The sequence below is a fragment of the Schistocerca nitens genome, chromosome 9 (assembly GCF_023898315.1).
Source record: "Schistocerca nitens isolate TAMUIC-IGC-003100 chromosome 9, iqSchNite1.1, whole genome shotgun sequence".
Classification (NCBI taxonomy): Eukaryota; Metazoa; Arthropoda; class Insecta; order Orthoptera; family Acrididae; genus Schistocerca; species Schistocerca nitens.
Window position 1 is genome coordinate 63,802,304 of NC_064622.1, and position 15,300 is coordinate 63,817,603.

The 15,300-nt window shown below is 44.9% G+C and overlaps 1 protein-coding gene across 1 annotated transcript in view; it reads left to right on the forward strand.

Moving 5' to 3' along the window:
* LOC126204003 (uncharacterized) overlaps positions 1-5,351 on the forward strand; it is a 35,542-nt gene extending 30,191 nt beyond the window's left edge. Inside the window, exon 6 of the mRNA XM_049938434.1 lies at positions 1,647-5,351. Within this exon, the coding sequence (XP_049794391.1) occupies positions 1,647-2,150 (504 nt within the window). The 3' untranslated portion in view covers positions 2,151-5,351. The remainder of the gene's footprint in view (positions 1-1,646) is intronic.
* The last annotated feature ends 9,949 nt before the right edge of the window (positions 5,352-15,300 follow it).

Here is a 15,300-nt window from a genome sequence, read left to right on the forward strand (position 1 = left end):
GTCCAAATTTTATTTCTTGTAATTACCGCAAAAATGCGAAATATTGATACAATGTTCAAAACATAGGTTTTTTTGTGCACCAAGAACATACAAGCAAAGACGACATATGACAGCCCTGCGAATCAGAGACGTTGTTAGATGTCCGTAGACAAAACTGGGCTGGTGTTAGGAATGAATCAGGCCTAGTATCAGTATATTACGAGAAGTGCCACGCATATTTAATCAAATTCTGAAACCGTGGGGAGGAAAAATGATAATGTACTACCGATTGCAGCTTGAGAATATTGTCCCGGTGATAGACAGGAAATTGCAGTGATCTGCACACAATTTTCTCTGTTAGTTTTCTGTAAAATGCCTTCCACTGACGGAAAAATTCTCTGTCTAAAGGTTGAATTACGTTCGTCGTGCCGGGTGGAATCTGAAGTATGTCTACTTCTTTGTCAGGGTGGGCTCGAAATACAGCTTTTAATGAATCAGACCTTTTATGACCTGACCACGAATCTAGAAGGAGATTTGTTCCCGCAGAACGGAAGAAAAGTATGACGCATGAAAAGTGTAACGTTTTCATTTCCCATTTTTCCAGACTTCGATGCGTCTACCACAAGATTGTTTGCGTAGAACATTGTTCTTTTGACACGTGGTCCAAAACGTCCAGTTGGTCCTTGAAGACACACATATAGTTTAGGCAGCAATGAACCATCCAGACTAATCATGGGCATTATAGTGTATGAATGGGTGAGTGCAGTCGTGGACTGCGCAATCGCCTCAATAAGTTTTTCCCCTTTGAATGACAGTGTTCTTTTCGCACGCATCTCTTTTTGAAAATCTGACTGATCTGCATTGGAAACGTACGATTCACTAAAACTAGCGATCTTATTTTTTGCATTCGTAAGAAAAGCTATCATTTCGATTTGTGTTACTTCATTTTCCGACCTGTTTCTCGATACAAATTTTGTTATTTTTCTTGCCACAATTTTATGTGATGTGATCTTTTGAAGCGACTAATCCAACTTTGAGAAGCTGTAAATTCTTTAGCGCCTATCGCGTTGGCAATCTCTAACGCACAATCACGCAAAGTTGTATCGCTGACACTAAATGACTGTTGTCTGGCATCGGTAAATAGCTCAAAAACTCGCGCACTTATCTCCGTCACAATTTCCAGTCGACTCTTGCGTCGTCCATCGGCTTCCTTTTACCATCTCTACAATTCACGTTCAGAACGGACAAAGCGATACTTATTTTGAACAGTACTGATTAAAAGGACGTGTATGGCACAGAAACGAATATTCGTTTCCCCTTTCCACCAAAACCGTGCAGCGATAAGACGGCCGCACTTCCCGACCATGCGCACAACGCTCGCGACTCGCCACTTCCAGGGGTGGCCAGCCGTCACTGCAAGCGCCAAGCAGGAAAAACAGCCATGTTCGTAATTTTTTTTTTTAAGGTGGCTTCAATTTTGCATACGGACCTTTTGCACACTTAAATAACAGTGCTGAAAAAAGCAATACATGTTTCGGCATGACAGGTCTGACCATTCCCTTGTAAGATAGAGCGCACGTCTGTTCCGGCGATGTGCGGTGAATTGTAGCACGAGCAGGCTGGTATTTGTTTGGGCTTAACACGCAGCCGTGTGGTACTGTGGACAGGAGGAAGACGCGGGCCGCGGCGGCAGCCCGGCTGGAGAGGCGCGCGTGTCTGGAGAGGTGCTGGAGCGCATCCGCGCGCGCGGCCTCAGCGTCACCTACTACGGGGGGCGGGTGGTGGCGCGCACCCCCGCGCCGCCCCCGGTCGCCGCCGTGCTCAGCGAGATCGGCGGCGGCGGCGGCGCGGGCTTCCGCCTCGTCAAGAGCCACAGCTGCGGCTCCAGGCTGCAGCTGGCGGCCGACGTGGGTAGCAGTCCCAGTGAAGTCGGGCCGGTCTTCACCTCCACCCTGGGAGACGTCTCGCTGCGGCCGCCGCCGCCCCAGGAGGAGCCGAAGAGCAGGAAGAGCGGCAAGGAGGCGGCCGACAGCCGGCTGGCCGCCTACTGCGGCGGGGGCGTGGCCGCCCAGCCCAGGCGCTACCCCGACATGGAGTTCGAGGAGTTCCAGGTGCTGGAGGACGGCGCTGGAGTCCAGGGCCAGAGGGGGGCCGTCTGCGGGGCCGCCTGATGCCGAGCGCGCGCCCTAGGTTAGCTGGCGTGGGCTCCACACGTGTTCCCGGCTACCTGTCACTTGTACCTGCAGGCACGTGGCGTCCCAACACCGTGGTGTCCCCTTTACTTGGTAGGCTCGCTAACTACTTCACAAAATCAGTTGACCACATCACAGCGGCAGATGTTATACATTTTACATTCCAGTTGTTGTTGTTGTGGTCTTCAGTCCTGAGACTGGTTTGATGGAGCTCTGCATGCTACTCTATCCTATGCAAGCTTCTCCATCTCCCACTACGTACTGCAGCCTACATTTTTCTGAATCTGCTTAGTGTATTCATCTCTTGGTCTCCCTCTACGATTTTTACCCTCCACGCTGCCCTCCAATGCTAAATTGGTGATCCCTTGACGGCTCAGAACATGTCTTACCAACCGATCCCTTCTACTAGTCAAGTTGTGCCACAAACACCTCTTATCCCCAATTCTATTCAATACCTCTTCATTAGTTATGTGATCTACCCATCTAATCTTCAGCATTCTTCTGTAGCACCACATTTCGAAAGCTTCTATTCTCTTCTTGTCCAAACTATTTATCGCCCATGTTTCACTTGCATACATGGCTACACTCCATACAAATACTTTCAGAAAAGACTTCCTGACACTTATACCTATACTCGATGTTAACAAATTTCTCTTCTTCAGAAACGCTTTCCTTGCCATTGCCAGTCTACATTTTATATCCTCTCTACTTCGACCATCATCAGTTATTTTGCTCCCCAAATAACAAAACTCCTTTACTACTTTAAGTGTCTCATTTCCTAATCTAATTCCGTCAGCATCACCCGACTTAATTCGACTACAATCCATTATCCTCGTTTTGCTTTTGTTGATGTTCATCTTATATCCTCCTTTCGAGACACTGTCCATTCCGTTCAACTGCTCTTTCAAGTCCTTTGCTGTCTCTGACAGAATTACAATGCCATCGGCGAACCTCAAAGTTTTTATTTCTTCTCCATGGATTTTAATACCTACTCCGAAATTTTCTTTTGTTTCCTATACTGCTTGATCAATATACAGATTGAATAACATCGGGGAGAGGCTACAACCATGCCCCACTCCCTTCCCAACCACTGCTTCCCTTTCATGTCCCTCGACTCTTTTTTAACTGCCATCTGGTTTCTGTACAAATTGTAAATAGCCTTTCGCTCCCTGTATTTCCAGTTAGTGATCGCAAAACTTCTTTGCATCGGGTAATTAATTTCAGTCCGTAATGAGCTTCGTAAGGTCTTGACTGTCACTGTGCATATCTCTATGACCACTATGTTAGTCTAGAACAATACTCTAAAGTCTACACAGGACTTTCTTAATAAAGGAATACCACATAACTGATTCTCCCCACAAACTGAAAATGTCAACTCGACAGTTCTCGATACGGCAACAGAATGAAAATATTTTTGTATGTCCATCTGTTTCTTTCCTTCGCTATCGACACTGGCGACAGTGGGATTTTGCTCCAGGGCCTACGTTCTTATCGGCCTGGGTTCGTGCAACTACTTGCTCTCGCGATGCTAATGCGATCGTCGTCACACAACGAAGACGTGTGTCGTCCCTCGAGATGATCCAAAACACATAACAAAGCCGCACGACAGTTGCCCTCTACTAAATACTAAGTCACCGTGTCGTCATTATAGTTCGCGAGCACCATTCACCAGAAACGTAGGCGTAGGATCGTGCATCACTCTTCTGGAGTGATACGTTAACACCACCCTGTCTGTGCAGGTACAGCTGACAGGTAAACAGGAACCTGTGTGGCGTGGCGTGCCGCCCTTTTAGACAGCAGGAGACTGATGGCCCTAGCGCCGAGGGCACGGCGGGGCTAAGGGCTACCGTCAACACGCAAGTAGGCGCGCTTTCGGCACACCGTTGCGCCCATCCCTATTACAGGGATAAACAAACTGAGCTCCACGTCGACAGCTTGCAGACGCGCACTTCAAGCTTGTAAATACAAATGTAATGTTAAATCTCTATCTGGTAAGCAGTGTTCACCAAAGTCCTATCGTAGCGGCATCGTCTCTGGAGTGCAACCTTTCGCTCTGGATTCCTTCTTTTCATTATTTTCGACTCTCATTCTGTACCGCACGCTGTAGTAATAACAATGCAGTCCCCCCAAGCACATAAATATTTCGGGGGCTGTGTAGCTGTCTCTGCGTGACTGGGCAGCCATCGTAGCGTCAACGGGACAGAGTCGAAACCAAAGATTGCTCTTTCCAAAGACAGCACACGTCCCCCGTGTTGTTGAGAACGTCACCAGTTGCCGTTACGAGGCAGATCCCTAAAAAATGACGAGTGACAGCTTCGTATTTCCGCATACACTACATGGCAGACCACACACAAAGCGCGCACTTTCATACCTCGACAGTACTGCATAGTCGTCAAATGCACCAGATTACTAAATGGAAACAGAGCTATACCGCTTGTGAAGATTAGGCATGGATCAAGTCAGCTACTGCTACTGCATGTCCTTGTCAGGTTTGGAAGAAGTGAGGTCAACAATGTGTGAAGTACTGTAATACAGCAGCAAACTAAAGCAAAGGATGAGTGAGACAGAGAAAGAGAGATTACACAGAGTGTAAGGGTGTAAGTGCATGTATTTCCGTTGGTGGCTGAGGACGGTGTACGGAACAACATCAATATTTATGTCATTTGCAGACTAATAATTATAGCTATTACAACTTGTATGTTTTTAGGTTCGGTAGTATCTCTTCGTAGGTGTGGCACAAGCAAGCCGTTAATGTCTATTTTCCCCCTGGGCAGCAGGTCAGGCAGCGAAATGTGGATTCGGGGAGGCAGAAGGGTAGCCTATACTGACAAGTATGGTGCAGTTAAGACTGTGCAGAAAACATCAGGTCGTAAGGTTTGTGATGCGTTTTCGGGAAGATTGTTCGATTCAGATAAAAAGAGCGAACACACTGATGTTTATACATATTAAATTATACCTGTTACACCCTGTATATGTGGGACAGGGAAAGGGAGGGAGCAGCAAGCCCTCGGCGTGTGTAATGTCCGAGAGACACGCGGGCTGAAGGGCTGACTCCCAGACAAGGAGATGAGAGCTAGTGTGTAGCAGCAGGGTCCGTGTGGTTCTGTCTACCTGTACTTGTATCTTGTATCTACGATATGAATGTAATTTAGAGCAATAAAGACATGTACCCCACGGAAATGTGACTACGATATTTTATAGCAAATCCCTACGTGTGTGTGTGTGTGTGTGTGTGTGTGTGTGTGTGTGTGTGTGTGTGTGTGTGTGTCATCTCGCCAGACACCCACGGGAGGATCTACTTGGAAGCGCCAAATGGATACAACAGAGATGGCCTCCCAGACAGGCAGTCAGTCAAACTGTGTACACATCTTACAAATGAATGGACCAATCCGACATGTCGTAACCTACACTTACATTTTTCGCACAGGAGGAATAGAGCGAAAGAAATGTAGTTTCAGCTGCTGCAGCGCACTGCAAATATGTTTTTTTTAAATGTTAAAGTTACTCATTCTTTCCGCACGAAGAATCACGTATAACAGCAGTTCCTACAGCCCTTCGTGCCTAATGCGCGAATCGGCAGATAAGCAGACGCACCACTTAGCGCAAAGTCTAAAGGGCACACATCTGAATTTTATGCGCTTAAACCATACCAAAAATGTCTCATATCATTAAGTTTTTGAATAGCTTGCAGTTTATGTGAGCACCTAAATTGTTACAGATGTAATTATTACAGAAGTGGCTAGCAGAGGAAAGACAATGAAGGCAATATATGATGTTACATTACATCAATAGGGATTTCAATTTGTTCTCAGTACATATTTTATTACACATCCTATAGCACATTACTTACAATAATTTTTGAATAATGTATATTTTACTAACAACGGAACAGTTCCCCGTTGATTTCAGCTAGTTGTCACAAAAAATGCGCAGAGTCTATTTGCATGATGTAAAAAAAAAAAAATAACCCTTACGCCAGGCACACCTGATAGAGAAAAATAATGCATTGAGACACTTCACAGCCATTACTAGTTTTGTTTAGACGCAACTACAAATGAGTAGGAAATAGTCGTGGCCGTTGTTTTGAATGTTGTGTTGTAGACAATGCATATTTGACCAAATTGGTAAAAATTGGTGATGCAAACTAACAATGCAGGAGTGACTGACGTTTAACAATACGTTCTGCTGAAATACTTGAAATGACAATGTGCTATCGGAAATCATATTGTCCAACAAATTTCTGAAGAATACTTTACGCTGTTGAAAATCTTTTTATCGAGAGATTGGCTTACACTATTACTTCCTGGTGGCATCCGAATTTCTTTTCGGCGTCCTCCTAAGAACAGAAGTATCATTATGTCCCGGCCAAGATCCCAACAAAAGCGATGAATTATTTTTTTGCAAGTGGTAAGAAGACCTTTCAAATGAAAAATTAAATATTGTTCTTTCCCAATTTTTTTCAGCTTTTGCTACTTCGATTACAAAACTTTTGCAAGTGAACTGTCCTTTTTTTTAAAAAAAAAATGAGTCCTGATAAGTCTTGCCTGTCTGAAAACAGAGATAAAGCTGCGGGAACAGCAATCCACTGATACTTATCACTGTCATTGTTGTGTACGAATGAGCCATAGCATTCAATCGACTGCACAAGCAACTCTTTGTCTTGTTTTCACTTGGAATGAAAAACTGAAAACTGAAATTTGCACAAAACCTGACTGATTGGCTTTATACACAGAGGATAACAAGAAGCTTCGTCTTATGCCAGTGACGAATTGCTTTATAGTATTACCTATCAATTACAACTTCACGCATTTATTTGAGGTAAACTTCGTAATTTTTTTCTGTGTAATTTCGTGAATTTGATTAACCTGATCGCAAAAGCATGGAAATCAGTAACGTTTCTATCATTTGGAATGGAATTCAGAGTTGCTAGTCTTGTAGATCCCCCTCGGTAACGGTACATTGACTCTTATCAGCAGTTCTAAATCTTACGAATAGTTTCTCTTTAACACTTTTGCGAGTCTCATTTTGGCGCATATTTTGTACTTAGAGTAAATCATTGCTCCATTTATACAACACGTGTCCAGGTTTTACGAAACAAAGCCAGCTTTGGAAAAAAAAAAATGCTCTGAGCACTTAAGATCGGAGGTCATCAGTCCCCTAGAACTTAAAACTAATTAAACGTAACTAACCTAAGGACATCACACACATCCATGCCCGAGGCAGGATTCGAACCTGCGACCGTAGTTGTCGCGCGGTTCCAGACTAAAGCGCCTAGAACCGCTCGGCCACTTCGGCCGGCACCGGCTTTGCACACTGCTTAAATTTAGGCGTTTTCTCCCTCCTTCGTTGAACCAAAAAATTTTCAGCCATTTCTTTGTCACTAAAAACTACTTGTTTTCTTTGGGCGTGGAAGGTACCCCAGTTTTGTTCGGGACATTACTTAGCACGCCAACGTTCGAACTAGGTTTCACGGAATCGTCAGAGTTATTTGCTGTTACTTCTAATAATGTTGCCACAATTTCTAAGCAAAAGTCGACATCATTCAAACAAGTGTACAAGACCTTAATTAATAAATAACACAAAAGTAAATGATATCGACTGCATACCAGCTTCTACATATTTTATCTTATCAAGGGTGAAAATATTAACTGGATTCCACATTGCTGTGAAACTCTGGAAACTGCACAAAGAAAGATGTTATTACCAAGCATATACGACGAAATTACATGTAAAATTAATTCAGTTTTATCTCCGTTGTTAATACTTGGTGATACCTTAAATGCAACTGCTAATTATTACAGATACTAAATGAGTTGCACATTCGAGCGAATAGTAACTGTCAACAATTTATTGTGCCAGAGAAACAATCAACGGTTACTGAAATCCACTATACAAATTACGAACACGTTATGCCACGTTATTTGTTTACCGATGTGCCGTCAACAAAGGATGTGTGCTCGTCTAGCTGAGCATTCGCTCTTTGCTACAGCTACGGTAGCCGTGTACATTTCTCCAGTCGCATGATAAGCTGCGAACTTGGGAATTGTCAACATTTCTTAAAAAATAATTTCAGTGTGTCTCAGCAATTAAAATTTTGACGTCGTCTTTCTTTCCATGTATTCTTCCTGTATAAAAAAACTTCAGGGCAGGTTTTGTCATGTCGGATTAGAGATTCCGTTGTAACGTAAGTAAACAGAGGTATAGACTGGCAAACGAAGGAAAAGCATTCCTGAAAAAGAAAACCATGCTAACGTCAAACACAGTTTTGTGTTAGAACTATTTCTGAAAGAATTCTGGAAGGAAGGCGGGGAAGTGTTTTGATGTTACATATGCGATTATGCCTTAATTATATAGCTGAAATGAGTCACTTGGGCAAAACATATTAAGTATTATAGTAAAGTGGAGAGCTGGTGTATCTTCAACAAATCAACAGATAAATTTTGGGAACATTGATCTGAAACCTTTTTGGTTCCAGTGAAGGCAAGTAATTTGCGGGGGAGGCACCATGCTACGATTAAACACGCCTAAACAAAGAAGAAGAAAAACCTCTGACCCACAATACATACGACACACAGCAAGGAACAAAAGGGGAATCGGACAAACGTTAACCTGGTCTGACATCTCACAGCGAACAACTTTGACGAGAAAATTTACCATGATTCGAACAACGCTGAATACTTAAGCAAGACGCAGAGTTCACCAAGTAGCAGAATTTAATAAAAAAAGCAGTCGTTTTGTGACACATTTCTCCAGCAGCGGACCAACCACACGGCGTCTTCTCCTCTCCAACGGCAGGCGCCTAGAGCTAACAGAAATGGAGACGCTTACTTATCGAACAGCCCGACACACGCCTCTACGGTCACGCTGCCCATTTCTGTTACCTCCAGGCGCCTGTTCTCCGAAGTGCCAAAACGGCTGAACGAAGCAGAGCAGCTGTGTCCCGTGTTTTCCTAATCGCCCGAGAATGTAGAACAAAGGTAGATGGGCAGAGACAAAGACCTCACTCTTCAAGTGCTTGAAAGTTAATCTTCGACAAGGTGTGTCAGAATCACTCGCAAGAGCCAACAGCCGAAGCAAAACAGTGAAACTCGGAGATGGTTTACGTGAGATGCCATAACGCGTATAGAAATTGTTAAATAGTACTAGAACAGAGGTGTACAGACGTGCTGTTACCGCGGGCCGCAAATTTCTCAGTTGCTTAAGTGAGTGGAAAAAAAACGTAATTTGTTCTCTTCATTTGTTTCACATACCGGGTGATCAAAAAGTCAGCATAAATTTCAAAACTGAATAAATCACGGAATAATGTAGATAGAGAGGTACAATTTGACACACATGCTTGGAATGACATGGGGTTTTATTAGAACCAAAAAAAATACAAAAGTTCAAAAAATGTCCGACAGATGGCGCTTCATCTGATCAGAATAGCAATAATTAGCATAACAAAGTAAGACAAAGCAAAGATGATGTTCTTTACAGGAACTGCTCAATATGTCCACCATCATTCCTCAACAATAACTGTAGTCCAGGAATAATGCTGTGAACAGCACTGTAAAGCATGTCCGGAGTTATGGTGAGGTATTGGCGTCGGATGTTTTCTTTCAGCATCCCTAGAGATGTCGGTCGATCACGATACACTTGTGACTTCAGGTAACCCCAAAGCCAATAATCGCACGAACTGAGGTCTGGGGACCTGGGAGGCCAAGCACGACGAAAGTGGCGGCTGAGCACACGATCATCACCAAACGATGAGCGCAAGAGATCTTTCACGCGTCTAGCAATATGGGGTGATTCTAATAAAACCGCTTGTCATTCCAAGTATGTGTGTCAATTTCTACCTCTCTATCTACATTATTCCGTGGTTTATTATGTTTTCAAATTTATACTGACTTTTTGATCACCCGGTATATTAACCTGCTGGTATAAGCCATTTCGTCATTTCGTATCCTTTCCGGTAGGCAATGAAAGACGTCAAAAAAATAAAATAAATGTAAGACAGAATGTTGAGGGGCGGACTGTGGGCCACGGTTTATGTATCCCTGCTCTGGAGTGTCGCCTTGTCGGGAAGTGAAACCTGAGCGACAAACAGTACAGACAAGAACGGAATGGGAGCTTTTGAAATGTGCTACTTCGGAAGAATGCTAGATTATATCGGTACGTCGAGTTTAAGAATTCGTTCACGCAGGAGAATCATACTAACATACAGTCGTCTGATCACCATACACACGTCCATATGGAGGACATAGTAATAGGTATCCCTGGCGTAGAACACCAACTGAAAGAGTTGATAACACATAATCCGCCAGGTCTGGGTGGAATCACAATTGATTTTTACCAAGAGTACTCTACGGCATTGGCTCCTTACTTGCATGCACCGCGAACCTCTCGCCTAGCGCAAAGTCCCAAGTGACTGGAAAACAGCGCAGGTGACTCAAGTATATAAGAAGGGTAAAAGAACGGACCTGCAAAATTACAGCCCTACATCCTTAACATCAGTTTGCTGCAGAATTCTTGAACATATTCTCACTTCGAATATAATAAAGTTCCTCGAGATGGGAAACCTACTGTCCACGATACAGAGCGGTTTTAAAATGCATGGCTCGTGCGAAAATCAGGTTGCCCTATTCTTACATGTCGTGTGAACCAGATTTCAGAAAAGTATTTGACAGTGTGCCCCACTGTGGACTGTTAACGAAGGCACGAGCATACGGAATAGGTGCCTAAGTATGTAAGTGCCTCGAAAACTTCTTCAGTTAACAGAACCCAATACATTTTCCTCAATGGCGAATGTTCATAAGAGACGAGGGTATAGTCAGGAGTGCCCCAAGGAAGTGTGATAGGATGCTGTTACTATATATACACGAGGGTTGGAACTTTAATAGTGGCAATTATTTATTTACAGCTCGTACAAAATAAACGTGTGTTTCAAAGTTTGGGTCAAATGGTTCAAATGGCTCTGAGCACTATGGGACTCAACATCTTAGGTCATAAGTCCCCTAGAACTTAGAACTACTTAAACCTAACTAACCTGACATCACACACACCCATGCCCGAGGCAGGATTCGAACCTGCGACCGTAGCAGTCCCGCGGTTCCGGACTGCAGCGCCAGAACCGCTAGACCACCGCGGCCGGCTTCAAAGTTTGACTGACCTTCAAAGTAGTCACCAGCATTGTGTATAGCCCGTTGCCAGCGATGTGGAAGTCGTAGGATACTCTTAGCAGTGCCAGTTGTGTTGACAGTTGGAGCGGCGCGGTCTATCGGCTGAAAAATTTGTAGCAGTTCTGAAGCGAAGGCAGTGAAGTATTTCCTTCAGTTTAGAAATCGAGTTGAACTCACGATGGCTTAAGTCCTGAAGCCACGGATTCCATATTCTGCTAACAGTCATTGGATCTCGACCAACGCGAGCAGCAATGTTGAGATACGATAAACCGCAATCGCGATAGGCTACAATCCGACCTTTATCAAAGTCGGAAACGAGATGGTACGTATTTCTCCTCCTTACACGAACGAGGCATCACAACAACGTTTCATCAGGCAACGCCGGTCAACTGCTGTTTGTGTATGAGAAATCAGTTGGAAACTTTCCTCATGTCAGCACGTTGTAGGTGTCGCCACCGGTGCCAACCTTGTGTGAATGCTCTGAAACGCTAATCATTTGCATATCACAGCATCTTCTTCCTGTCGGTTAAATTTCGCGTCTATAGCACGTCATTTTCGTGGTGTACCAATTTTAATGGCCAGTAGTGTATGTACGCACGATAGGCAACAGAGGGGAACTGTACCAAAGGCTCTTCAGACATCGTGAAACAGGAACTCTAGCGCCGATGTCAATTCTGCATCTCACGAACAGCGACTTTGTCGGTATACCCGGTAAGTGTCTGCGCAATCTACGCTGGTTGTTGTTGGTGCTAGTACGGCCAATGCAATGTACTGCTGTCCACTTGGTGTATGTGGAGGGTCGCTGTGAAGGTCAGTAGGCTCTTAGACACTGGTGTACAGAGCGTGCCTGCAGCAGCCGGGACATAGACTTACTAAATAAAAACTAGACCGCGCATTGGCGCTAGTGTCGCGTCCCCACAATGAACGTGATAGAATCCGCCATTTGCAGGGAAACAATGCGGAAACATTGTTCGTTCGTGTGCCGCTTTTAATTGTAACAGTAAGAATGGAAGCAAAGACGGATACAGTGTTACATTTCACAGGATAGTCATTTCTGGTTGTTTGTTACTTTCTATTACTTATATATAGTATTTTCATGGAGAAATAATACATCATGAGCGTTTGTTTTTGTTTAGATTTCCCCTTACAAATGATTTTCTAAATCGGAAATGGATTGTTGCTACTCGGAGAGAGAACTTCCAACCGACAGCAAATCATTTGCTGTGCTCTCTTCATTTTGAAGAGAACTGTTTTATGGACAATTATGTAAACAGACGTCAACTGAAGGACGATGCTATACCGACACTATTTGGATTTCTAACTCATTTGAAAAAGGTATAGTGTTTGCAAAGCCAATTAATGCAAATGCTAAATGTAGGTGACAGCAGATTGTTCTATAGACTAATCTGATGTCTATATTTACACCTTATACTGTATCTAATAAACTTTCTGCTACAAATTTGCAAGCTACATAGGGAAAAAATTGCAGTGTTAGATGACAAAGGTAGTTATATTGTATTTGCATATAAATTACTAAAAATACTAACAGGGTTAATGTACTAAGTTGAACTGAATGAAGAACTAGGCACATGATAGGTATTTAGATTTTTAATCAAATATACACTCCTGGAAATTGAAATAAGAACACCGTGAATTCATTGTCCCAGGAAGGGGAAACTTTATTGACACATTCCTGGGGTCAGATACATCACATGATCACACTGACAGAACCACAGGCACATAGACACAGGCAACAGAGCATGCACAATTTCGGCACTAGTACAGTGTATATCCACCTTTCGCAGCAATGCAGGCTGCTATTCTCCCATGGAGACGATCGTAGAGATGCTGGATGTAGTCCTGTGGAACGGCTTGCCATGCCATTTCCACCTGGCGCCTCAGTTGGACCAGCGTTCGTGCTGGACGTGCAGACCGCGTGAGACGACGCTTCATCCAGTCCCAAACATGCTCAATGGGGGACAGATCCGGAGATCTTGCTGGCCAGGGTAGTTGACTTACACCTTCTAGAGCACGTTGGGTGGCACGGGATACATGCGGACGTGCATTGTCCTGTTGGAACAGCAAGTTCCCTTGCCGGTCTAGGAATGGTAGAACGATGGGTTCGATGACGGTTTGGATGTACCGTGCACTATTCAGTGTCCCCTCGACGATCACCAGTGGTGTACGGCCAGTGTAGGAGATCGCTCCCCACACCATGATGCCGGGTGTTGGCCCTGTGTGCCTCGGTCGTATGCAGTCCTGATTGTGGCGCTCACCTGCACGGCGCCAAACACGCATACGACCATCATTGGCACCAAGGCAGAAGCGACTCTGAAGACGACACGTCTCCATTCGTCCCTCCATTCACGCCTGTCGCGACACCACTGGAGGCGGGCTGCACGATGTTGGGGCGTGAGCGGAAGACGGCCTAACGGTGTGCGGGACCGTAGCCCAGCTTCATGGAGACGGTTGCGAATGGTCCTCGCCGATACCCCAGGAGCAACAGTGTCCCTAATTTGCTGGGAAGTGGCGGTGCGGTCCCCTACGGCACTGCGTAGGATCCTACGGTCTTGGCGTCCATCCGTGCGTCGCTGCGGTCCGGTCCCAGGTCGACGGGCACGTGCACCTTCCGCCGACCACTGGCGACAACGTCGATGTACTGTGGAGACCTCACGCCCCACGTGTTGAGCAATTCGGCGGTACGTCCACCCGGCCTCCCACATGCCCACTATACGCCCTCGCTCAAAGTCCGTCAACTGCACATACGGTTCACGTCCACGCTGTCGCGGCATGCTACCAGTGTTAAAGACTGCGATGGAGCTCCGTATGCCACGGCAAACTGGCTGACACTGACGGCGGCGGTGCACAAATGCTGCGCAGCTAGCGCCATTCGACGGCCAACACCGCGGTTCCTGGTGTGTCCGCTGTGCCGTGCGTGTGATCATTGCTTGTACAGCCCTCTCGCAGTGTCCGGAGCAAGTATGGTGGGTCTGACACACTGGTGTCAATGTGTTCTTTTTTCCATTTCCAGGAGTGTATATTACGTATGAATCAGAGGTAGGTCGAATAATTGCGTTTAGATGCTTAACATGTGTTGTCAGGTGGTGTTTATACTTCGTAAATGGTCAAATATTTGATCAAATGTTGCAAAACTCAACCACTTTCAGAGGTGCTATCAGAGTTAAAAACTAATGTGCGAATGAAATTCCTACGGTATTTAAAGTCATATGGGTTATTACAATTAATCATACCAAAATTCGAATGTAGACAATACTGTGTTAAACAAAAGTAACCGTGCAAAATGTACACAGTAGTCGGCAAAAAGGAAACAGGACCTGACAGGAAAATTATGTGAATTAAATAATAATCATACTGTCTGCTACTTTAAAAGTTTCATGTAATTATCTAATGCAAATAGCTCGATGTAAACTCGCTCCTCCTTGTCAGGAAAGACCCTTACATTCTTAAATTTCGCGTCTCTATGCAGACGTATTTCGGAAATTAGGAAACATCATTCATTTAACCATACTTTTAAAACAGACTCGAATACTCAGTATTTTTTTAAACAAACACGTGTTTAATTTGTGCTTCAAATGGCTCTTGTTGCGACTCGTATACTTGAAATCACAACCCCAGTACTAGGATTCATCCCTGCAAATGGCGGCGATCAGCTGCTTCAATTGAGGGACAGTTGCCTCGCTTCTCCGCGTGGTAGGGGCTTGAGCCGGGGCTGTCCCACTCAGCTGTCTGTGGGCGCGCGCGCCAGCTGCAGGTGACCGCATGCTGTGACGTCACCAGGGGCTTGCGGCCAAGGCCGCGCCGCGGGGAAGCACGAGGCACGGAGATGCTCGCATCGACTGGCTCTCCAGCTGGATACTTGTCCGTCACAGCAAAAGGAAGGAACTCTGTCCACAGTCTGTTTTCCACTGTTTTTCCATGTCATCTCCCTCACTCCCTCCTCGAATCCTACG